Source organism: Protopterus annectens, chromosome 14.part0 (assembly GCF_019279795.1).
Source record: "Protopterus annectens isolate FY-2018-M chromosome 14.part0, PAN1.0, whole genome shotgun sequence".
Lineage (NCBI taxonomy): Eukaryota > Metazoa > Chordata > Ceratodontiformes > Protopteridae > Protopterus > Protopterus annectens.
In genome coordinates this window covers 945,388,019-945,409,844 of record NC_056748.1, presented here as the reverse complement: position 1 = coordinate 945,409,844, position 21,826 = coordinate 945,388,019, and the positions used below count along the sequence as shown (strand labels likewise).

At 36.5% G+C, this 21,826-nt stretch overlaps 1 protein-coding gene across 1 annotated transcript in view; it reads left to right on the top strand.

Moving 5' to 3' along the window:
• Positions 1 to 21,826, top strand: part of LOC122789359 (anthrax toxin receptor 1-like) — a 1,490,698-nt gene that overhangs the window by 1,063,401 nt on the left and 405,471 nt on the right. Inside the window, exons 15-16 of the mRNA XM_044056748.1 lie at positions 8,250 to 8,348; positions 21,524 to 21,691. Coding sequence (XP_043912683.1) covers positions 8,250 to 8,348; positions 21,524 to 21,691 — 267 coding nt within the window. The remainder of the gene's footprint in view (positions 1 to 8,249; positions 8,349 to 21,523; positions 21,692 to 21,826) is intronic.

Genomic DNA, 21,826 nt, shown 5'->3' with positions numbered 1-21,826 from the left:
AATATAAAAGTATAAAAATATATAAAAGTAAAAAAAGTATAAAAGGTCCAGGGGGTACTACCTACTATTTCTTTAAATCTCTATTTAGAAGAATGGGTTTAGTATTAATTTTGTCATTCAGGCCTACCCCATTGTTAGCTCGTAGCCTTATAATCCATTCTAATTCCCTAGTCTCTACTCTATTCCTAACATCTCCACCTCTATTGTCGGTATAGACTTTATCTATTACTAAAAATAAAAATTTGTGTGTCTCATCATGATCCCTCACATGCCTGGCTAAGGCATTTGTCTCTATTTCTTCGGTGATGTCATATATATGCTCCCTCATCCGGTCTCTCAGCCTTCGCGTTGTCATTCCAACGTAGAAGGCAGGACAGACTGTGCAGTGTGCCAAGTATATAATACTCATACTGTCACAGTTACTTTAGATCTGAATGTAGAAATCGTGCAGTTATTGCATTCATTGCAGGGGAGGGTTCCATATTGTCTGCATTTTACATAATAATCTTTTTATAGATTTTTTATTCTTAAAAGCAAATCTCGGGGTCTTTCAAAAAAACTGGAATAAACTGTGTGCTGATGATGATGTTAAAAGGCTGGTAGGTGAGACCCTGAGATTTGCTTTTAAGAATAAAAAAAAAATCTATAAAAAGATTATTATGTGGACCACAACCCATGGAAACAAGAATAGAAAATGCAGTCAGATATGGAACCTTCCCCTGCAATAAATGCAATTACTACACCTTTGTTGACACTGGAAGTAGAGTTCTACCTTCAGATCTAAAGAAGGTGTTTACCTTCAGAATATTAGCTAACTGTGACAGTATGAATTTTATATACTTGGCACACTGCACAGTCTGTCCTGCCTTCTATGTTGGAATGACAACGTGAAGGCTGAGAGACCGGATGAGGGAGCATATATATGATATCATCAGAGGAATAGAGACAAGGCTGCGGTGGTGATGCTGCGGTAGCTTTGTCACCTCAGTTAGACATTGCCTGTTCGATTCTCAGTTAGAGCGTCTTCTGTGTAGCGACATGCGTGAATGGGCGTTCCTTTGTTGAAGGTTGTGCGTTAGGCCCGGCAAGCCAGTACGTAAAAATCTACTGCCGATCATTAGACGACCGGAGTTCCGCTGTGGTGACCCCTAACTGGGAAAAGCCAAAAGACACAAACAAAACCAGAGGAATAGAGACAAATGCCTTAGCCAGGCATGTGAGGGACCATGATGAGACACACACATTTTTATTTTTAGTAATAGATAAAGTCTATACCGACAATAGAGGTGGAGATGTTAGGAATAGAGTAGAAACTAGGGAACTAGAATGGATTATAAGGCTACGAACTAACATTGGGGTAGGCCTGAATGACAAAATTAATATTAAACCTATTCTTCTAAATAGAGATTTAAAGAAATAGAACTTTTATACTTTTTTTTTATTTTTATATATTTTTATACTTTTATATTGTATGTATTAAGTTGTATGATGTGATATGCTGTTTCTATTGTCAAGCTGTTTTTAATTTTAAGCTTTTAAACATTTTTCACACTAGGTGCAAAACTTTTTATACTAGGTATATGGTTTTAAGGATTAATTGGGTAGTTGATGGCAATGAAAATCTTGGTATAAATGCTGTGTTTTACTCTTCTTTGATTGTCTGATGAAGTGGCTGGTGCCACGAAAGCACTCACCTCTTTTACTAATAAAGCTGTTATTCTACATAGCCGTGGCTGCTACCTCCTGCTTTGTTTTTTACTGTTCATTTCATTGTTGTTGGAGGTAACTCTTGCCAGCACCGTTTGTTTTTTACTGCGGATATATATATATATATATATATATATATACATACATATATATTTATATACACACACACACACACACACACACACACACACACATACTTGTGTGTGTGTGTGTGTGTGTGTGTGTGTGTGTGTGTGTGTGTGTGTGTGTGTATATATATATATATATATATATATATATTAATGATTTTCTTTCTCTTATATGATTCCCCAAATCACTATAGTTAGAACTAAATTTCTTAGGGTATTTAATAACCTACATGAAAGGGAAGAGAGGTGTCATTTATTCTTAGTCTTCATCTGTCTGTTGGTGTCTTTTAACACATGGGACATGGCAAACTGCAGAACCATCTACACTCAACCTCCACTGCCCTCAGGTGTCTTTTCTCCTTCCTCTCTGGATGCATGTTCCTCTACACTGCAACATTTATCGTGGTTCAGACAGGTGACATCAATCGTGGGAGAAGTTAATCATAACCTTGCTAATGATACTAAGTGATAACGCACCTCCTCATTAGAGCAAGTTGCTACTGTTGATGCACCTTAAAGTTGCATGGAGCCAATACTGCCCCAGACCTGTTATGGTTAGTAAAGCTTGTGAAAGGTAATATTACTGTTATTATTATTATTATTATTATTATTATTATTATTATTATTATTATTATTATTATCTTCCACTCTGTGTACCTCAGCCTCATCATCCCACAGAGGAGAAATCAGCTGCAGATAAGCCTACTGGCTATGCTGTCTGATAGAGATCCTTAATGACCAATTAAGATGTAAGGACAAAGTGCTACTTGTCATGACAGTATTTTTATTTTTTCATTTAAGACTTTTCATTTAGATAACGCACTATTTAACATCAGAGGATCTGTTTGTCATATCTAATGCTGTGATTCTTACCCACATAATGTCTGCATTGCCCTGTTATTACGTTAACAGTTACTTTTCTTGGGTGACATCAGCTAGTACAAAACTTTACAGCTCAGCTGGTTTCAAGCATTATGGTGTCTGGTCATATTACCCCTGTGCTACTGAGTCCATGCTGGCTTCCTCTGGACTACAGGATTAAGTATAAGGTGTTGTTTATGACATCTGTAAGCCTTTTTGATGGAGCTGACATTTATTTTAAGGAGCTGCTGGTCCCCTGCCTGCCAGTACATGTCATTCATTCAGGTAATGGAGGGGGAAACTGCTTTTTATTCCTGGGGTGCATTTAGAAACATTCATTTTCATTCATTTGGTGATCAATCTCCTTTTTTGTGTTAAGTGTTCACCCTGTTAGATAAGGTTCAGTCCCACTACTTCCTGGTTTAAGAGATCTATAATGACAGATACCTCTCAAATGTCCAGATTTATGCCTCATGTTTGTGGTCTGTTTCTCATTAAATTTATGATTTTCTGTGAAATCAGTAGGGACTGAATTCACTAAATAATGTTAACTATTTCGGTTTCAGACTTCATATCCTTCAGAAAATGCATGGTAACAAAAACTCTTTTATTCTAGCAACCTTCTAAGTTTATACAAGTAATATTTAAGAGTTGAAAGGTGTCAGATTTGTTTATTTTGGCCTTTGGTTAGAATGCTCAGAGGTGTTGCAAATCAGTTTGATATAGTATTACTGTTTGAGTTAAATCTTTGTTTATTACAGTTGTTTGTTTTAATGTTTTAGTACTCTTAGTTGTATTGTACTGTGCTTAGCTTTAATCACAATAATATGTTTTGTTTATTACAGTTGTTTGTTTTAGTGTTTTAGTACTCTTAGTTGTATTGCACTGCACTTAGGTTTAATCACAATAATACGTTTTGTTTATTACAGTTGTTTTGTTTTAGTACTCTTAATTGTATTGTGCTCTGCTTAGGTTTAATCCCAATAATATGTTTTGTTTATTACAGTTGTTTGTTTTAATGTTTTAGTACTCTTAATTGTTTTATACTGTGCTTAGGTTTAATCACAATAATACGTTTTGGTTTATTTTTGGAATTTACACTGAACTTACTTCACATCAAATAGTTAAGGATCTCTTGAACAAAGCACTAGCAGGAAAACATAACAAAATGCTCTATTTCTCAGAATATTTTCTGTTCAAAGTTTGCAATGTGCATCATGTCCTTAGAAGTTACTGATCCATTCAGTAAATGTTACTTTCTATGGCTTGACTGTAGCACAGCAGAATTTAAACAGTAAGATGTGAATTGTGTTACTTAAAGGACAGCCATGTCAGAAACTCAGCATTTTCTCATCTGAGGATGTACCTCCTGGTTACAAAAAAATCACATTACTGCTACATATAAATATGTGTTTCTTGTTTTATGTGCTGTTTCTATGCTGTTATGCTTCTATATTTCAGCCATGTAAGGTTTATAGGAAATCTTACGATAATTTATTTAGGAATGTGTCACCCTGGCCCTTATATCATATTGACCATCACTTTTTAAAATTTTTGATCGAGGGAAATCCCACATAGCATGTTATTTATAGCAGCTACCTCCCACACTGGAGTCGCTAACCTACAGATTCTGTGGGTATTCACATATCTTTTACTGTGTATTGTCAATCATAGGCAGGAAAGGAGCTGAGGCTGGAAATGTCTGGAAACTTAATATCTCTCAGGCTGATAAAGAGAAAAACAAAGGGTTGTTAATGAAAATAACTAAGTTTAGCCTTCGTAAAAAGCAGTGCACTTTATTTATTTATCTATGTATGTGTCTATGTATATGTGTATGTATGTATGTATGTATGTATTTATTTGTTTACATTTGTTTACAGGGAAATTCCAACAGGACAAAGGTCCTTTTTCAGTGGAGGCCTGGGGAGAAAAGCTCCACAGAACAATAAAAGAGCAGCAGAGTACATAAAGAACAATTAAATATACATACAATAGCAAATAATACATACTGCAGCAAACACTAGCTATACATACAATATGAAACATAGTAATGAACAGATATACCAATATCTAGCTAGAGGCTAAGAATAAAGGTAGTGTGTATATATAGATAGAAGCTCAAACGGATACTGTTCTAAACTCATATACCTAAATCTTATTTACAAATATTGCACTAAACTAAAGCAGATATAAAGCAGAAGCTCCAGACAAAGGTGAAACAAGCTAAAAGGGCTAATGGGGTGGAAGGGGAAGATAGAGGAGGAAGAGAGGAGACTGAGTGAGTAGTATAGTATACGTGGTAGTGAGAGGAAGCTAGGTGTAAGTCAGACAATGTTTATAGCTGTAAAGGAAAAGGCTTATAGCAGCATGTTTAAAAGTTAGCAAAGAATACAAGCCAGAGACTGACTCTAGAAAAAGTTACTAACAATTTGTCAAGTTATTCTGAAACTAAGCTGCATTGCCACTTTATGTAAATACACAGAATAGCTTGAAGAAGAAAGACGGTAAAGATAATGTCATGTTATGTGGACATGGAATGCATTGTAAGAAGGAGAATCTTCTTTGAAAAGTAAAATCACCTCAGTATTGATACCCCTCAACAGCTCATTTTGGGGTAGAACAAATTAAAAAATAACTACATACCGGTATACAGGGGCTTTAGTACTACATGCAAAAAAATACAAAAAAAAAAAATACATATATATATATATATATATATATATATATATATATATATATAGATATATCTTAGTTTCTTTTTATTTTGGCTGTTTAATATCTTTAATATTGCATTCAGTTATGTCCCTAAGGAATAATGTGGGAGGCATGGCTAAGTGCTCTGCCAGAGTCTTCCACTGGATATTATCTAATCCCTGTGAATGACTTATACCGATTTAACTAATTATATAAGTATTTAATTTTCCAGTATTATACTGTATTTTATATATTTTTAATGGGATATCAAATAATCCCTTTTGACAAATGTTTAAATATGAGTACCACAGAAGCCAAAGGTAGGCATTCTTATTAATGCGGATATTTAAACTGCATGATTTTTTTGCCAGCTAATAGGACAGCTGTGTTCTGGGATTCTTGGTAGTCTTTCTGTGTTTTTTATTAACAAAAGCACACTGATACAAACAAGATAATATGTTATTATGCGCCTGTAGAATATAATATGTAAGTACACAAAGTTAAATTAAAAAGCAAGAAGGAAGCCAACAGAAATCAGAAGCCGAGTTCAGACAGAAAAGGTTAAGGGAACTGCCCATTGCATTTGGAGTGGGGGAACACCACTTAATCTTTCTGTGTCACGCACTACATAGTCCAGCTAATTTCCTGGCTATGATGCCTTCTGTGCAGAGTTTACATGTCTTTTCAGTTTTCATCAGGTTCATCAATAAACTCAACAAGCATGATTGCCTCTTTTTAGAGACAACCCAGTAGCACTGCTTTTTTGCTTGTCTTTGCTGACTGGGAAAGTCTGACCAGGCAAAGCCCATTTTCAGTGGAGGCTGACGAGGAAAGCTCTAGCAGTTACATTTTAGACATTTATGACAACTTTTTTTTTTGGAAAGATGCATTACCCAGATAGTTCCTAAGACATTTAAATCAAACAGGAAATTGTTCTGAGACTACACTAACATAAAATTTGTATTTAACAGTAATTAAGTGACTTGTTTAGAGTTGCACAATATGCAAATGGTGAGTATCAGTCTCAAACCTAGGACTGCATTGTGATGATCATTAGCAACTCATAGTGTTATTCTTTTTCTTTAAGCTTCTGCACTCAGTATACTCAATATAATGGCAGCTTGCCACTAATAGTTGTTTTAAGAAAAGGAAAAAGTACTTTCAGAATACTAAACCTTCTCCTGCACTGTTTCTTCCATTTCTCAAAAATTGTGAGTAGTATAACCGAGAACTGTAAACATTTTCTGGATAGTGTAGATGTGCAGTGCTACCTAGTAACAAGTCATTGAAGTTTGCATGTCAAATCAGTAGTCTGTTATTGGCTAGAAGAATTAAAGTATGTAATTTATTTGTGTTTTATTGTCCCACTAGGCATATGACCAATTTTCAGGGGAAGCCCAAGCTGGTATTCATACTGGCTGGAATAAATTTTAACTAGGATACTGAGGAAATTCCTTCCTCTCTTTTAACTAAGTGTCTTGGGAATCTTTTATTCCCAGCTGAATTACCACCATCTCAAGCAGATGGGATCTTTGTTTAACAACACATCCAAAGTCTTGATTACTGCTTGTTAGTGAAAACATTGGTTAATTGCATCAGAAGGTATATGTAAGAAACTAATAACATAAGGATGTGCAAATGAAGCAACCAATATGTTTTTGGTAATATTAGTAATGGCATTACTGAAAAAAAAGCTTTGGTGGAGGAAGCATGCAGACATATAACAAATGGAATGATTTGATTGGTGCCTTACAGAATTAGGCCTAGAGTACGTCAACATGATAGTGCAAAAGACTGTTCTTCATGTGACAGAAACAGGCATGTGAAGTTATGCTTGCATGTTGTTTGCCTTGATTTACTCATGTTTAACACTGGGTGAAATGTATTCACATACTCTGGGAGCTAGCCACCTGTTGAAGAGTCATTGTTGGTCATGACAGCAACACTAAAAATCAGAAGAAATAAGGGCTGTTTCACAAACGGGATTTGTTTCTTGCATGGCCCATTAGTGTAATCACGTGGAAAAAATGGCAGGACGAAATCAAATGTAATAGAAAAGATCCACAGTTCTCCTAACAGGTGCACTACAGACTAGGAACAGCATATCAGCTTCAGTCTTATTTACAATGGATAAGCAGCACCATTTAACAAACACTATTTACAAAGAACTGAATCATCCCTGTAAGGTACTGGAAAAAATAAAAGTTCTTGAACAGTCTGACTTACGTAGACTGTTGTACCCAGGCAACACAAAGAACTTTCCATGATATGGTTTTAATATGCTTATCCGTGGCATGTAATTTGGGCTGAACTGGGAAGCATAAGTATCAGGACAGGAAGCATAAAAGATCTTTTATAGTGGTATCAGAGTGGAAGGTCATAGGCTAGAGGTTATAGCACAGCACTTTCCAAAAGGCCATTGTCACCCTCAGACCCGAAAGTGCACACATAAATTGTGTTTTGGAAATTCTGAAGTGAGAAAAGAAAAAAACTGTCTTTCAAACTAAGGCCTGGCTTTTCCATTAAAGCAAGTTAGTAGGCAACATAAAGCACTATTTATTCTCACATAATGGCCTCTGTTGCAGCATTCTGAATATGTCACCAATACTAGCGACTTCTGAATACTTAAGTCATTCCTGAAGACAGAAAATGCTGAGTGGTTATATTTCTGATCTTTTAGTCACACTGTGACAGAAAAAAATATAGCACATTAGAATTTTATGTCCCGTGTCATACTGCATGAGATAGTATTCAAAATAGAAACAGGTCTTTTTTTTCAGAGTTGCCAGCAGAAAGTCAAGACATGAGTGTTTTATACCAATAAACTGTAGCCTTATCAGTTATCTTTCTGTATTTCAGGAATCTGATGATGAGGATGGTCTGCCAAAGAAAAAGTGGCCAACTGTTGATGCGTCTTACTACGGAGGTCGAGGAGTGGGCGGTATTAAAAGAATGGAGGTACTAAACGACTGTTTGTTGTGACTTGTGTTACATGAGGATGCCTGATATTTTTTTAAAGCTAGTACCTGTAATGATATAATGACATTGTTATGTAATGAAATGTTCTTACAACTCAGTCATTCTTAACAAAACTGTAACTGTATCCCTCACTAAATGTGTATCCATTAATATAGATTCCAGAATTTCTGTGCGTTTTGTATTGTGTTACATCTTGGCAAGGTTTACGTTCCAGTATTTGAAAAGCACACCTAGTCATGGTAGAAAAAGTGAATGGCAAGAATGGAGGAAGATAGTGTGAGCATGTGCAAAGCAAACAGCAGTAAGACAATGTGAGCATGTGCAAAGCAAACAGCAGTAAGACAATGTGAGCATGTGCAAAGCAAACAGCAGTTAATATTTAGTTTTACATCTCACGTTGTTCTTACAGACTCTTTCAAGCATGAAGATTGCAGGCCTCAGTGTTCTCTAGTTTATTGCACCCTCACTGACTGAATCATGGTATACTTTTAACTGCTGAGAAGCAAACTTTTGTAGGTCAACTTTGTGACATATAGCATTTTTTTTTATTCCCAAATATTGAAAAATAAGTAAAAAATGCTTATTTGGACTTCCCACAGTTTATAGCCCACAGTTTATAAAATCAAGATTACCACATTTGTACCCTTCCCCTCAGAATGAGATAGGACAAAGGGCTCTGAATGGTTTGCACCAAGATCAAGCACAGTCAGATGGTCACAAGCTTTTTGTGTAATTGTACATTTGCTTCCAAAAATTGTTATGCCCTCATGACAAACATAAACTTGTTTTACTAAAAGACAGCAAAATTCCAAAAATACTGCAGATGTATAGATTACTGAAGGTCGCTTTGTTGCAGTGCATCCTTCTTTACTTAAGACATCGCAGTAAGGCCGCGTTTGCTGTTTCCCATTACATTGGGGAGTATGATTCAAGGACAATTCAGAAGGGAGGGGTCTCCTGTAGTGTTTCAGCCATATACCCTCTGTCCTGTTTCCTGCAGTCTTGAAAGAGTTTGCTGTGGTTATTAAGTATTACCATTTTTCAGTATTCAGACAGAGAGACACACATGAAGACACACGCATACATACATACATACATACATACACGTGCAAGAACACACACTCCCAGAAACAAACACGATTGAAAATGTTCCGTGTTTATTTCATTTGTTTTTTGTAGATAATGTTTGGCTTATTAAATTGCCAAGATTTACTTTTAATACTGGGATCCTATAATAATTACATAACTCATTTGTGGTTTAGCGTGAGATATAATTTATCCAAGAGAAATGAGTGTACAGGATTAGGAACAAGGAAGAATAATCATGGCCTACTGTATCTGCTTGGCAGTAATGTCCTTAGTGAAGCTCAACACCCTCCTTTTACCCAATATGACATGTCTATTTCTGGTTTTCTTTTTTTCATCTACTGCTACCTAACATTACTCCAGTAATGTTACTTACCCAGGATGCAGGGCAGTCACAGACTAAGCAAATGTTAAACCTCTTCTAGACACTAATATTTTGAAAATACACATACAGTAAAATCATATTCTAAAAATAACTTCTAAGTTCTCTATCTCCTGTTTCAGATATATATTCTAGCTATTTGAAGTATCCACACAAGTCCGCATTTAACCTTTCATCCCAATACATATTCTTGTAATATGTATGTGTGTGTGTGTGTGTGTGTGTGTGTGTGTGTGTGTGTGTGTGTGTGTGTGTGTGTGTGTGTGTGTGTGTGTGTGTGTGTGTGTGTGTAAACTTCATCCCAGTAACATCATCCCAAGGAATTCTCATCCAGAAAATAGCTTCATAGCTGTCTGTCTATCTAAATAGATAGTAAATTACAGAAAATACATTAAAAACATAAACAATTGTTCTGTAGAAAATATTAATTTACTCCACTGCAACTGTGAAGTCTTCAGTAACACATAACTGGATCTTGCTCCTCTGAAAGGAAGGCCGATGCAAATGTACCTGGGAACACTAAGTGTGTTATAGGTAGTTTCTCTAGTTCAGAAAACAACAAAACTGGCCTGCAATCTTCATGCTTGGAAGAGCCTGTAAGAACCAAAGATAGACTTTTAACACTCCATCCATTCAGCCTTCATGACGTGGTATTCATAGTGCCGACCATTCTGGTTCTAAGTTGTGGGTTAGATGATACAAACCCTCTGCTGTTGCAGATATAAGAGACATGTTGAAGATGTACATACCCCATACAAGCTAGATAATGTATATAGTACGTTTAGACATTTTTTACTTTCAGATATGGCAAGCATTTTGCATACCTGAAAATAAGGCATGCCAGAATATAAATTATAATGATTCTATGAGACCTTTTTCGGGAAGTACCGTGGCAATGGGATTTTGCACCTGGGATGGAATTTTTGCTCCAGTCAGCTGGTTTGATTGCCACTGCACATTCTTACTATTCAGACTTGAGTTCTGTACTCATCATAAAAGAGTGCCAATTCCAGTAGCTGTATTGCAATCTCTAAAAGAGATGAAAGCTAAGAATGAGGTGTGGAAGATGTACTGATGTATATATTGATAGCAATCTTTATATGTACACATTAGGTAGGTAGATAAATATAGGCATATATCATTATTCATAGGATCATAGGAAGTTACTGGCCCTGAGGCCCTTGTAAGCCTAGCCCATGTTTAAACAAGTCATCACCAGATGCCCCTGTCCAGCAGGGACATGGGTGGAATTCCAGGGATGTATTTTTTATTTCCCATCCAGTTATTCAGGTTGCGCTTTAAAAGGGGTAAAGAGGTACTCTGCTTGATGTGGAGAGGGAGTCTATTCCACAGATGGGAGAGTCTCTGAGACACAAATCTGTCCCGCCAACAAGTCCTATTGATGTCGCAGATCAGGTTGAGGCTGCACATGTGGGTTTCTAAAATGGAGCTTGACTTGCGGATATGCAGCAGTCCCATCAAGGCAGGGTCGGAGATCACCTTGTATGCCAGACAGAGGTCAGCTTTGAGGAGTCTGTATAAAACTGAATAGAGGGCTAGGGCTTTTAGCCTATCTGTGTATGGCAGATTTTAAGGCCCTGGATTCTTCTGGTGAGGAACCTCTGTGGTCTCTCCAGCTGCTGCATGTGCTTTGCAAGTTACATGCCAAACGGGGTGTTGTACTCAATAATGGGCCTTATAAGGGAAGAATACAAGGATGTTATGACCTCCTTGTCCCTGGAATTATTTATTTATTTATTTATTTATTGACATTTGTTAACCGAGTTGGTCCAGCTGGGTTTGTGGCCCATTTCCAGTGGAGACCCGAGGAGAAAAGCTCCATTAAACACACAGTTTACAGAAAAAGATCATTACATGACAAGAAAAGAAAAATCTAATTTAATTAATAAAAATAGAAGTAGAACATATAACAAGGTGATGCAAAAAACATACAGTGTAAAGGTAAATAATTTACAGAAGTAACAATGTATTTACATATTTACAAGAAAAGTTTAATCATCGGCAAAAAGGTATCAAAGAATAGAAAGTCTGTGTGGTAGAGGCATGCAAGTTGTATGTGGGACAGGTTAAGGAGGGAGGTGATGGTTTAGGTTGGGGTATGGCAGGGACAGATTTTAGTACTGAGTAGGTGAATTTTAAGTTTTTCTTTAAAGTCGGATGGATGAATGGTGGAACGTATGTCTCTGGGAAAATTGTTCCAAGCTTGGGTAATGGAATATTTATAGAGAAGCTTACCTATTTTTTTGGGTTGGTAAGTATGTGGTAATCTAAGTAGTGACCACACTAATAGACCTTAAACACAAAGAGAATCTGAAGGCAACGGATTGTATCAAATTCAGTATGCATATACTTCAAAGTATAAAAAAAACACACCAGAAACTGGGTTTACTTTACCGTATCAAAAAATTCCTAACACCAAATGCAAGACTCTCTCTGGTCCAAGCCTTTCTCCTACCCTCCCTCACTTATGCAACCCCTGAGTTTACCAGCATTCAAACTACAACCTTAAATAAACTCCAACAAATGTACCATAAGATAGCTAGATTTGTCACTAATGCCCCATATAATGCACATCACTGCCTATCCTTAAATTCTCTCCATTGGCTTGAGTTCCCCCATGTACTGCTGTTATCTCAACTTCAAATGCTACACACCATTTTTACAAACCTTCACCCTGCCCTGCTCTCGCTTCCCTCATCTCTAGCTATCCTCCTTCTCATACTCTCCGCTCCTCTAATCAGTTATTACCACATACTTTAAACACAAAGAGAATCCAAAGGCAACGTATCAGATATATATCCAAGAACAAAACACCATGTAAAATAAAACAGCAAGTTTATTCCAAAATGTTATAAAATAATCTCTGCAAAATAAACTGGTAAGCGCTTTCATTTAAGTGAATGTTAAACTTCCTAAGACAATAATTTAAAATGTTACACGTCTTAAATACTTCTCTATAATGATGTAATTTCCTTTCATTAATTAATTAATTAATTAATTAAATACTACACTTAAAGAGACATTTTCAAACCTTTTTAGAGACGGCATTTTAAGGGACATTTAAAAAGAACATTAAAAAAGACACTGCCCTATTCATGCACAGATACTATTAAAAATACATATTAATATGGGTATATAAAAAAAGTATTTTGTATGAAAAATATATATAAAAAATCTAAAAAAAAAAAAATATATATATATATATATATATATATATATATATATATATATATGTTTATATATAATATCATATTCAATTATTTCCACAGATTGTATTCCTTTTTAATGCCTTCAGCTTCAATATTGGGGCTATGGAGCTGCATTCATTAACTCCAGGCCAACTATCTGCCTGTAGCCTCACTTGCCATTTTAGTTCTTTTAATTCCAAGAAGGCGCCCCATGCTTTCTTATCATCAATAACTACATGGTCAATAATGATGATTCATGCACAGATACTATTAAAAAGACATATTAATATGGGTATATAAAAAAGTATTTTGTATGAAAAATATATATAAAAAATCTTATATATATATATATATATATATATATATATATATATATATATATATATATATTACAAAAATGCTTATATATAATATCGTATTCAATTAGTTCCACAGATTTTATTCCTTTTTAACGCCTTCAGCTTCAATATTGGGGCTATGGAGCTGCGTTCATTAACTCCAGGCCAACTATCTGCCTGTAGCCTCACTTGCCATTCTAGTTATTTTAATTCCAAGAAGGCGCTCCATGCTTTCTTATCAACAATAACTACATGGTCAGTAATGATGTAAGTAAACTGGTGTCCAGGATAGTTTAAAGAGTGCTTAGCTAAGGCATTATTTAAGTTAGGCTTTCTAATTGCATATTCATGCCCATATATTCATTGGGAAAACTTCCTTTCAGTTTTCCCTATATAATAAACTGAGCGTGAATTGCATCTACTTAAATATACAACCACCTTAGATTCAGAATTATATTTTCCTTTTATATGGTATTTTCTACCTCTTATAATAAATTCGTCATTAACTTCTATTTTGTAACACCATTTACAAAAACCACACTTTTTCATTCCATACATCCTATTATCACTGTATGTCTCATTATATTTTAATTGATCTTTTAAATTTCTACCCCTCCTATTCACAATAAGTGTTTCTTCACCAATTAAATGTCTAAAGTCTTCATCTTCACTTAAAACTGTCCAATTTTTCTCAAAAATCCATTTAAGCAATCTAAAATCTTCACTATATGTTATTATTAATGCTTCTGAAAACCTGTTTGAATTATTATATACTGTTTTCTATTTGTTGTAAAGAATTGCTTTCTAAAATTGTTCCTTCAGTTTCATAGTATATAATAATACTGAATATAATAATAATGCTGAAGCATGACGGCCTGAGTGCTGATGTGTTTTCTGGCTCATTTTCCTTAGTACTGAGTCTCATCACACATGTGAGTGGGATGCTGTTGCTAAGTTGTCCAATTTGACAAGTTCCCCAGAGACAAGAGTGGGGCATCCTTCACACTGCCTGTTAACAATCTCTCTTTCATCCAATGTGGGATGAACTGGAAATGTAAAAAAATAAAGACAGGAGCTATAGAGGCACCCATTGCAAAAAAAAAAATGTGTTTTTCTTAAATGTTACTTTTACTTAAAATGTCCAAAAATTTGAGTTGCTGCAATATGATATTCTCCATACTTGAGCTCATACCTAGCTTTTGTGATACAACTTCAGTAGTTTTGATTAAATGCAGTAGAATCAGCATGTGTGTGTGCTTGTCTGTGCAATTTAATAAAAATACATACATAACATAAAATACATGCATAACTTTTACTATCTTCATCTCTACCTGGCTGCTGTGTGTCCCTGAACCTGGAAGAACGCTTAAAACTCAATCTAAGGACTACATTGCAATAAGGGACCTGCCTGGCGTCTAAGGACCCCCTGATCCACGTCAAGCCTTGCCATATTGGACCATCCTTTTTTTGCTGCCCAGTGCACTCACCTGTTTGTACAGAATTTACAAACAATCTAAGGACTACATTGCAATAAGGGACCTGCCTGGCGTCTAAGGACCCCCTGATCCACATCAAGCCTTGCCATATTGGACCATCCTTTTTTGCTGCCCAGTGCACTCACCTGTTTGTACAGAATTTACAAACAATCTAAGGACTACATTGCAATAAGGGACCTGCCTGGCGTCTAAGGACCCCCTGATCCACGTCAAGCCTTGCCATATTGGACCATCCTTTTTTTGCTGCCCAGTGCACTCACCTGTTTGTACAGAATTTACAAACAATCTAAGGACTACATTGCAATAAGGGACCTGCCTGGCGTCTAAGGACCCCCGATCCACGTCAAGCCTTGCCATATTGGACCATCCTTTTTTTGCTGCCCAGTGCACTCACCTGTTTGTACAGAATTTACAAAGTATGTTTCTCTACTGACCCATACTGCAAGCTAATCCAGTTTCTTGTCTTGCAATTAAACTTGTACGCTAATTAAAGCCACTGAGTCAGGTAAACCAGCAGCCAGACTCCTCTCCCTGACTAAAAGCTTCACCTGTCTTTTCCCTAGCTACTTAGCTTACTCTTCCCCACCTATCCAGCTTTCCTGGTTACCTACTGTAATTCCTACTCTGCACACTAGGTGGCAGTGTAACTCACCCTTGTGCCCTTCTCCCTCCCCATAGTTTTCTTAGTCTTCATCCACTGCCTTTCCTCCTCTATCATCTCGCAGACATTCTCAGTTGCCTTCTTTCCCCTTTCTACTCCTCCTTAGCTACTAGTCATCACTAACTTAGACTCTTTCTTCATAGTTCCCCCTCTCCACTATCCTCTCTCCTACACCTTATCTGCCTCTCTCTCCTGCACCTCACCTGCTCTTCTAGCAGCTAATTACCTGTCCCTCTGTCCTTCTCCAGGCGAATGTTGATTGCTGATTTTCTCTGCTGAATCCTCTGCTACTTGCTCTTGCCCGCTCCGTTCGCCCTATGGGCTCACTCCGCTCCCCTACCCTACCCCCAATTCCCACCCACCCCCACTACATCTACATTTAAACCCATCTAACCACTCCCACTTCCTCTCCACCCACTAAACTCCACCCATTCCTCCTCCTATCCCCACCCACTTACTCAATATCCTTACTTCTCATCCCTCCCATCTCCTTACACAACACCACTATATTGTTCATCTAACCCCTAACATGCTTAAAAGATACTTATCCTTCCCAATTCAACTACTACTCCTCTTAAACCTTACCTACATCTACTATCTTACCCAACCTTATCCCATCACCTACTCACCATTTTCACAGACAACCTACCTTCTGCATACATCACAATCCAACTTCTTCATCTCTATCTCCCCAGAACTATATCCCTTCAACAACAACCTATGTTTTCATTTCAAACAATTCCCCACTCTTAAATACTCAACATCTACTCTGTCCTTATCTCCCACTAATCTTCCAACTTACATCTCTCAATCAAAACAATCCAAATACCTCTACTACATAACTCAACTTCTAACTTCCATACTTTTATCTGGTGATATTCACCCTAACCCAGGACCAACCCCCTCCTCTTCAATAACCAAATCCATCCTACTTACATCTCTTAATGCACAAAGCTTAGCTAACAAAATTCCAAATCTTCATGCCTGGCTACTCCATAACAAACCTGACATCCTTGCCATTTCTGAAACCTGGCTACAACCCCACATAAAAAATGAAGAGATAGTACCACCTAATTACTCTATCATCAGAACAGACAGAACCCATAGAAAAGGTGGTGGAGTGGCTCTAATCTACTCTTCATCCCTACACATAACACCCTATAATAAAGCCATTCCAAAATTCACTAACGCAGAATTAATACTAGCTCATCTTCAGCTAAACAAACAAAAATCTATATACATTGCCTCTCTTTACATTCCCCCAGGAGAAAATGTCCCAATACTTGAAGAAATCCTCTCATGGCTATCAACTAATATCTGTAATGAAACTATAATCATGGGAGATACCAATATCAATTGGTCCTCCATTCAGTCCCCTGCTCACCCCCTCAATATCAACCTATACAACTACTCTCAACTCATTAACTCCATAACCAGGCCATCTAAAGACTGCACAAGTGGCAGCATTTTAGACTGGATTCTAGTTTCCCACCCCCACAACTATCCTGACAGTGGAACCCTCCCTGACTCCCTCAGTGACCACCTTCCCATCTTCACTAGATGTCTTCTATCTCCCTTGCTAGCTACTCATACTTACTCAACTACACAATCCCTTAGAAACTTTAACCCAAAAACTTTCTCTGATACCCTCAAATCACTTAATTGGTACCCCCTAAAATCTCTACCACTTGAAGATGCTATAACTCACTTTAATACTACCTTCTTACATCTCCTTAACAATCATGCTCCCTTAATTACTAAAAGAATAAAAAGGAAAACCACCCCCTGGTTAACCAAAAGTACACTTGCCACCATGCGACTCAGAGATAAAGCCTGGACACAGTTCCAAAGAAACAAATCTATATCTAACCTCAATGAATACAAAACACTTCGTAACTCAGTTAAAAAACTTATCACATCAGACCATCGAAACTACTTTATCCAACTTCAAAGCAACCATAAAACCAACCCACAGAAGTTCTGGAGAGGTATAACTACCCTCCTAAAACCCGGTAATACAGAAAACCCTAACCCCTCCCCAAACATACAAGACTCTGATTTAGCTACCCAATTAAATTTTTTCTTCATTGACTCAATCTCAAAACTTACCTCTTCTTTTTCAAATAATAATCCACCTCCTACCTCCACTTCTTCTTCAAATAACAATCCACCACTTACTATCACTTCTCATCTCCCACCTCCTTCAAATAATAATCCACCTCCTACCTCCACTTCTTCCTCAAATAACAATCCACCTCTTACCACCACTTCTCCTCTCCCACCTCCCCCTCCTACTTTCTTCTCCCACTCCTCACCCTCTCAACCCCCACCATTTTTCATTAAACCTATTCCTACTTCTACTATAAGAAAACTCCTACAGAAACTGAACCCTTGCACCAATGCCCCTGATAACATTCCCTCATACTTCCTCAGCATAGCTGCTGATGCTATTGCCCTCCCTATCAGTATCCTAATCAACCGCTCTATCCAAGAAGGTCTTGTTCCTCAAATCTGGAAAAAAGCTTATATCATTCCCCTGCACAAAGGAGGTAACAATACTAATATTTCCAACTTCCGTCCCATCGCTATCCTCTCTCTCCCATTTCTAAGATCCTAGAGAAATGCATTCACCTTCAACTCCTCCCCCATCTCTTGGACAACAACCTATTAACCCCTACCCAACATGGATTCAGACCCCATCATAGCACTATGACTGCTCTCCTTTCCTTCCTTGAAACTGTGAATAAAGCTAGAGATCTTGGCTTCACTGTATCTACCATCCTTCTCGATCTCTGTAAGGCATTTGACACTATCTCTCATAACCTTCTTCTTACTAAACTAGATAACCTAAACCTCTCACCCTCTTCCCTCAAATGGTTTACCAGCTATCTCTCCAATAGGCAACAAGCAGTCAAATGGAATAAGGCCACCTCCTCCTTCCTCAACACCCCCACAGGTGTCCCTCAAGGTTCCATACTAGGACCCCTTCTCTTCAATATTTTCATTAATGACTTCTACCACTCCATCCCTCTTACTAGCGTTATCCAATATGCAGATGATTCCACAATCATCTGTGCTGCCCCATCCATCCCAACTCTTTTAAAACTAACTCAAGATGCCTTCTCTACCACAGAGCAATGGATGAAAGACAACCATCTTGCACTCAATGCTAGTAAAACTAAACTTATGATTTTTACCTCCTCCAAAACTAAGAACTTCGATCAAAATTTATTCTCCATCACCAGCCAAAATTCAACACCTCTTGAAATGGTATCTGAAGCCAAACTACTAGGAGTTCAAATCGACAACAGGCTTAAATTCAACTCCCATCTACTACTAAACATAAAAAAACCCCACCAAAAAATTGGTATGCTCTACCGACATAATCGGTTTCTCACCTCAACTACCAAATTTACTCTCTCTACTACATTTCTCTTACCCTCCCTTCTCTATGGAGCCCCCCTTCTAACAAATCTACAATAATCTCTCAAAACCAAACTGTCTTCTTGCTACAATAAAATTGCCAGATTCGCCACTAACAACAAATCATCAACACATCACTATGAATCTCTCAACAAACTAAACTGGCTAGAACTACCAAACTACCTATCCTACATTCAGCTCACCTATGCCCATAAACTCATCTTCCAGCCTTCCCTCTGTCCTTCCCTCGCCACTACCTTTAAAATGCACCACACACAAAGAATTCTCAGATCTAATAATCAAAACCTTTTAGAAGTTTACCGACCACTCCACCCCCCAGGACAATACCTCCTGTCTCACTCTTTAACTCGCTTATGGAACTCCCTTCCCCCCTCCATTCATACCACTACTAGCCTCCAATCCTTTAAAAAATCACTCCACTCTCATCTAGCTTCCACATGGGAATGCTCCTGCTCCCATCCCTCATAACCAACACTCTACTTCATTCACCCTCTCCCTTCCTTTCTCAAATTCCAGATAACAAATTCTTGCCTGTCTCTAGTACCTAGTAACTCCTGACCCTACTCCATCTAACTACCTATCCTCATTCCAACTGAAAAAAAAATATTTTTGATATCATTTCCTTTGTTTGAAATACTTTTCATCAGTCTGTTTACCTCTGTAATGAACCTGCAGTCTGTGAGTGTGTATATTAAGCTTAGTTTGTTTACCTCTGTAATCTTCATGCAATCTATGTGTGTATATTAATCTTTGTATAACATGTATTTAGGAGCTTTTAAGAGTATATTAAGCATAGTTTGTATGGGAAGTACACTGAACCAAAAAGTAAGCTTTGGTACTAAATATAAATTATTTATGGGAAGTACACTGGACCAAAAAGTAAACTTTGGTACTGAGTATAATTGATTTATTGGATGTACACTGAGCCAAAAAGTAAACGTTGGTACTAAACAAAAATAATTTATGGGAAGTACACTGAACCAAAAAGTAAATTTTGGTACTAAATGTAAATGATTTATGGGAAGTACACTGAACCAAAAAGTAAACTTTGGTACTAAATATAAATGATTTATGGGAAGTACATTGAACTAAAAAGTAAACTTTGGTACTAAATATAAATGATTTGTGGGAAGTACACTGAACCAAAAAGTAAACTTTGGTACTAAATGTAAATGATAGTGTTGCTATGGGAACTACACTGAACCAAAAAGTAAACTTTGGTACTAAATATAAATGATTTATGGGAAGTACGCTGAACCAAAAAGTAAACTTTGGTACTGAGTATAATTGATTTATTGGATGTACACTGAGCCAAAAAGTAAACGTTGGTACTAAATAAAAATAATTTATGGGAAGTACACTGAACCAAAAAGTAAACTTTGGTACTAAATGTAAATGATTTATGGGAAGTACACTGAACCAAAAAGTAAATTTTGGTACTAAATGTAAATGATTTATGGGAAGTACACTGAACCAAAAAGTAAACTTTGGTACTAAATATAAATGATTTATGGGAAGTACACTGAACCAAAAATTAAACTTTGGTATTAAATATAAATGATTTATGGGAAGTACACTGAACCAAAAAGTAAACTTTGGTACTAAATGTAAATGATTTATGGGAAGTACACTGAACCAAAAAGTAAACTTTGGTACCAAATGTAAATGATTTATGGGAAGTACACTGAACCAAAAAGTAAACTTTGGTACTAAATATAAATGATTTATGGGAAGTACACTGAACCAAAAAGTAAACTTTGGTACTAAATGTAAATGATAGTGTTGCTATGGGAAGTACACTGAACCAAAAAGTAAACTTTGGTACTAAATATAAATCATTTATGGAAAGTACACTGAACCAAAAAGTAAACTTTGGTACTATATATAAATGATTTATGAGAAGTACACTGAAACAAAAAGTAAACTTTGGTACTAAGTATAAATGATTTATGGGAAGTACACTGAAACAAAAAGTAAACTTTGGTACTAAATAAAAATGATTTATGGGCAGTTCACTGAACCAAAATGTAAACTTTGGTACTAAATGTAAATGATTTATGGGAAGTACACTGAACCAAAAAGTAAACTTTGGTACTAAATGTAAATGATTTATGGGAAGTACACTGAACCAAAAATTAAACTTTGGTACTAAATGTAAATGATTTATGGGAAGTACACTGAACCAAAAAGTAAACTTTGGTACTAAATATAAATGATTTATGGGAAGTACACTGAACCAAAAAGTAAACTTTGGTACTAAATGTAAATGATTTATGGGCAGTGCACTGAACCAAAAAGTAAACTTTGGTACTTAATGTAAATTATTTATGGGAAGTACACTGAACCAAAAAGTAAACTTTGGTACTAAATGTAAATGATTTATGGGAAGTACACTGAACCAAAAAGTAAACTTTGGTACTAAATATAAATGATGGTGTCACTATGCTGCATCTGTCCATATGTTGTTTTGAAGCATGATATGTATTTATTTAGTCAGGTTTTTCTTACATAAGTACACCTCTGTATATTTTTATAAAGGTACGATGGGGAGGTAAAGGATCAACAGAAGAAGGTGCAAAATTAGAAAAACCAAAAAATGCTGTTATCAAGTTACCCGAGCAAGAATATGAACCCATGGAACCAAAAATTAAGAGGAAGCCATCCAAGAAAATGCCTCAGGAGAGAAAGTGGTATTCTCCAATTAAGGTAATGCAGCTGATTACACTTTCCAAAAGTACAAATCAGAATATATTTTAGATGATTTATTGAAAAATGTTTTGACATTGAACATCCTAAACTTGCCTAGGCTAGGGTTGTTGATCTTATAACCAGATTTATTGT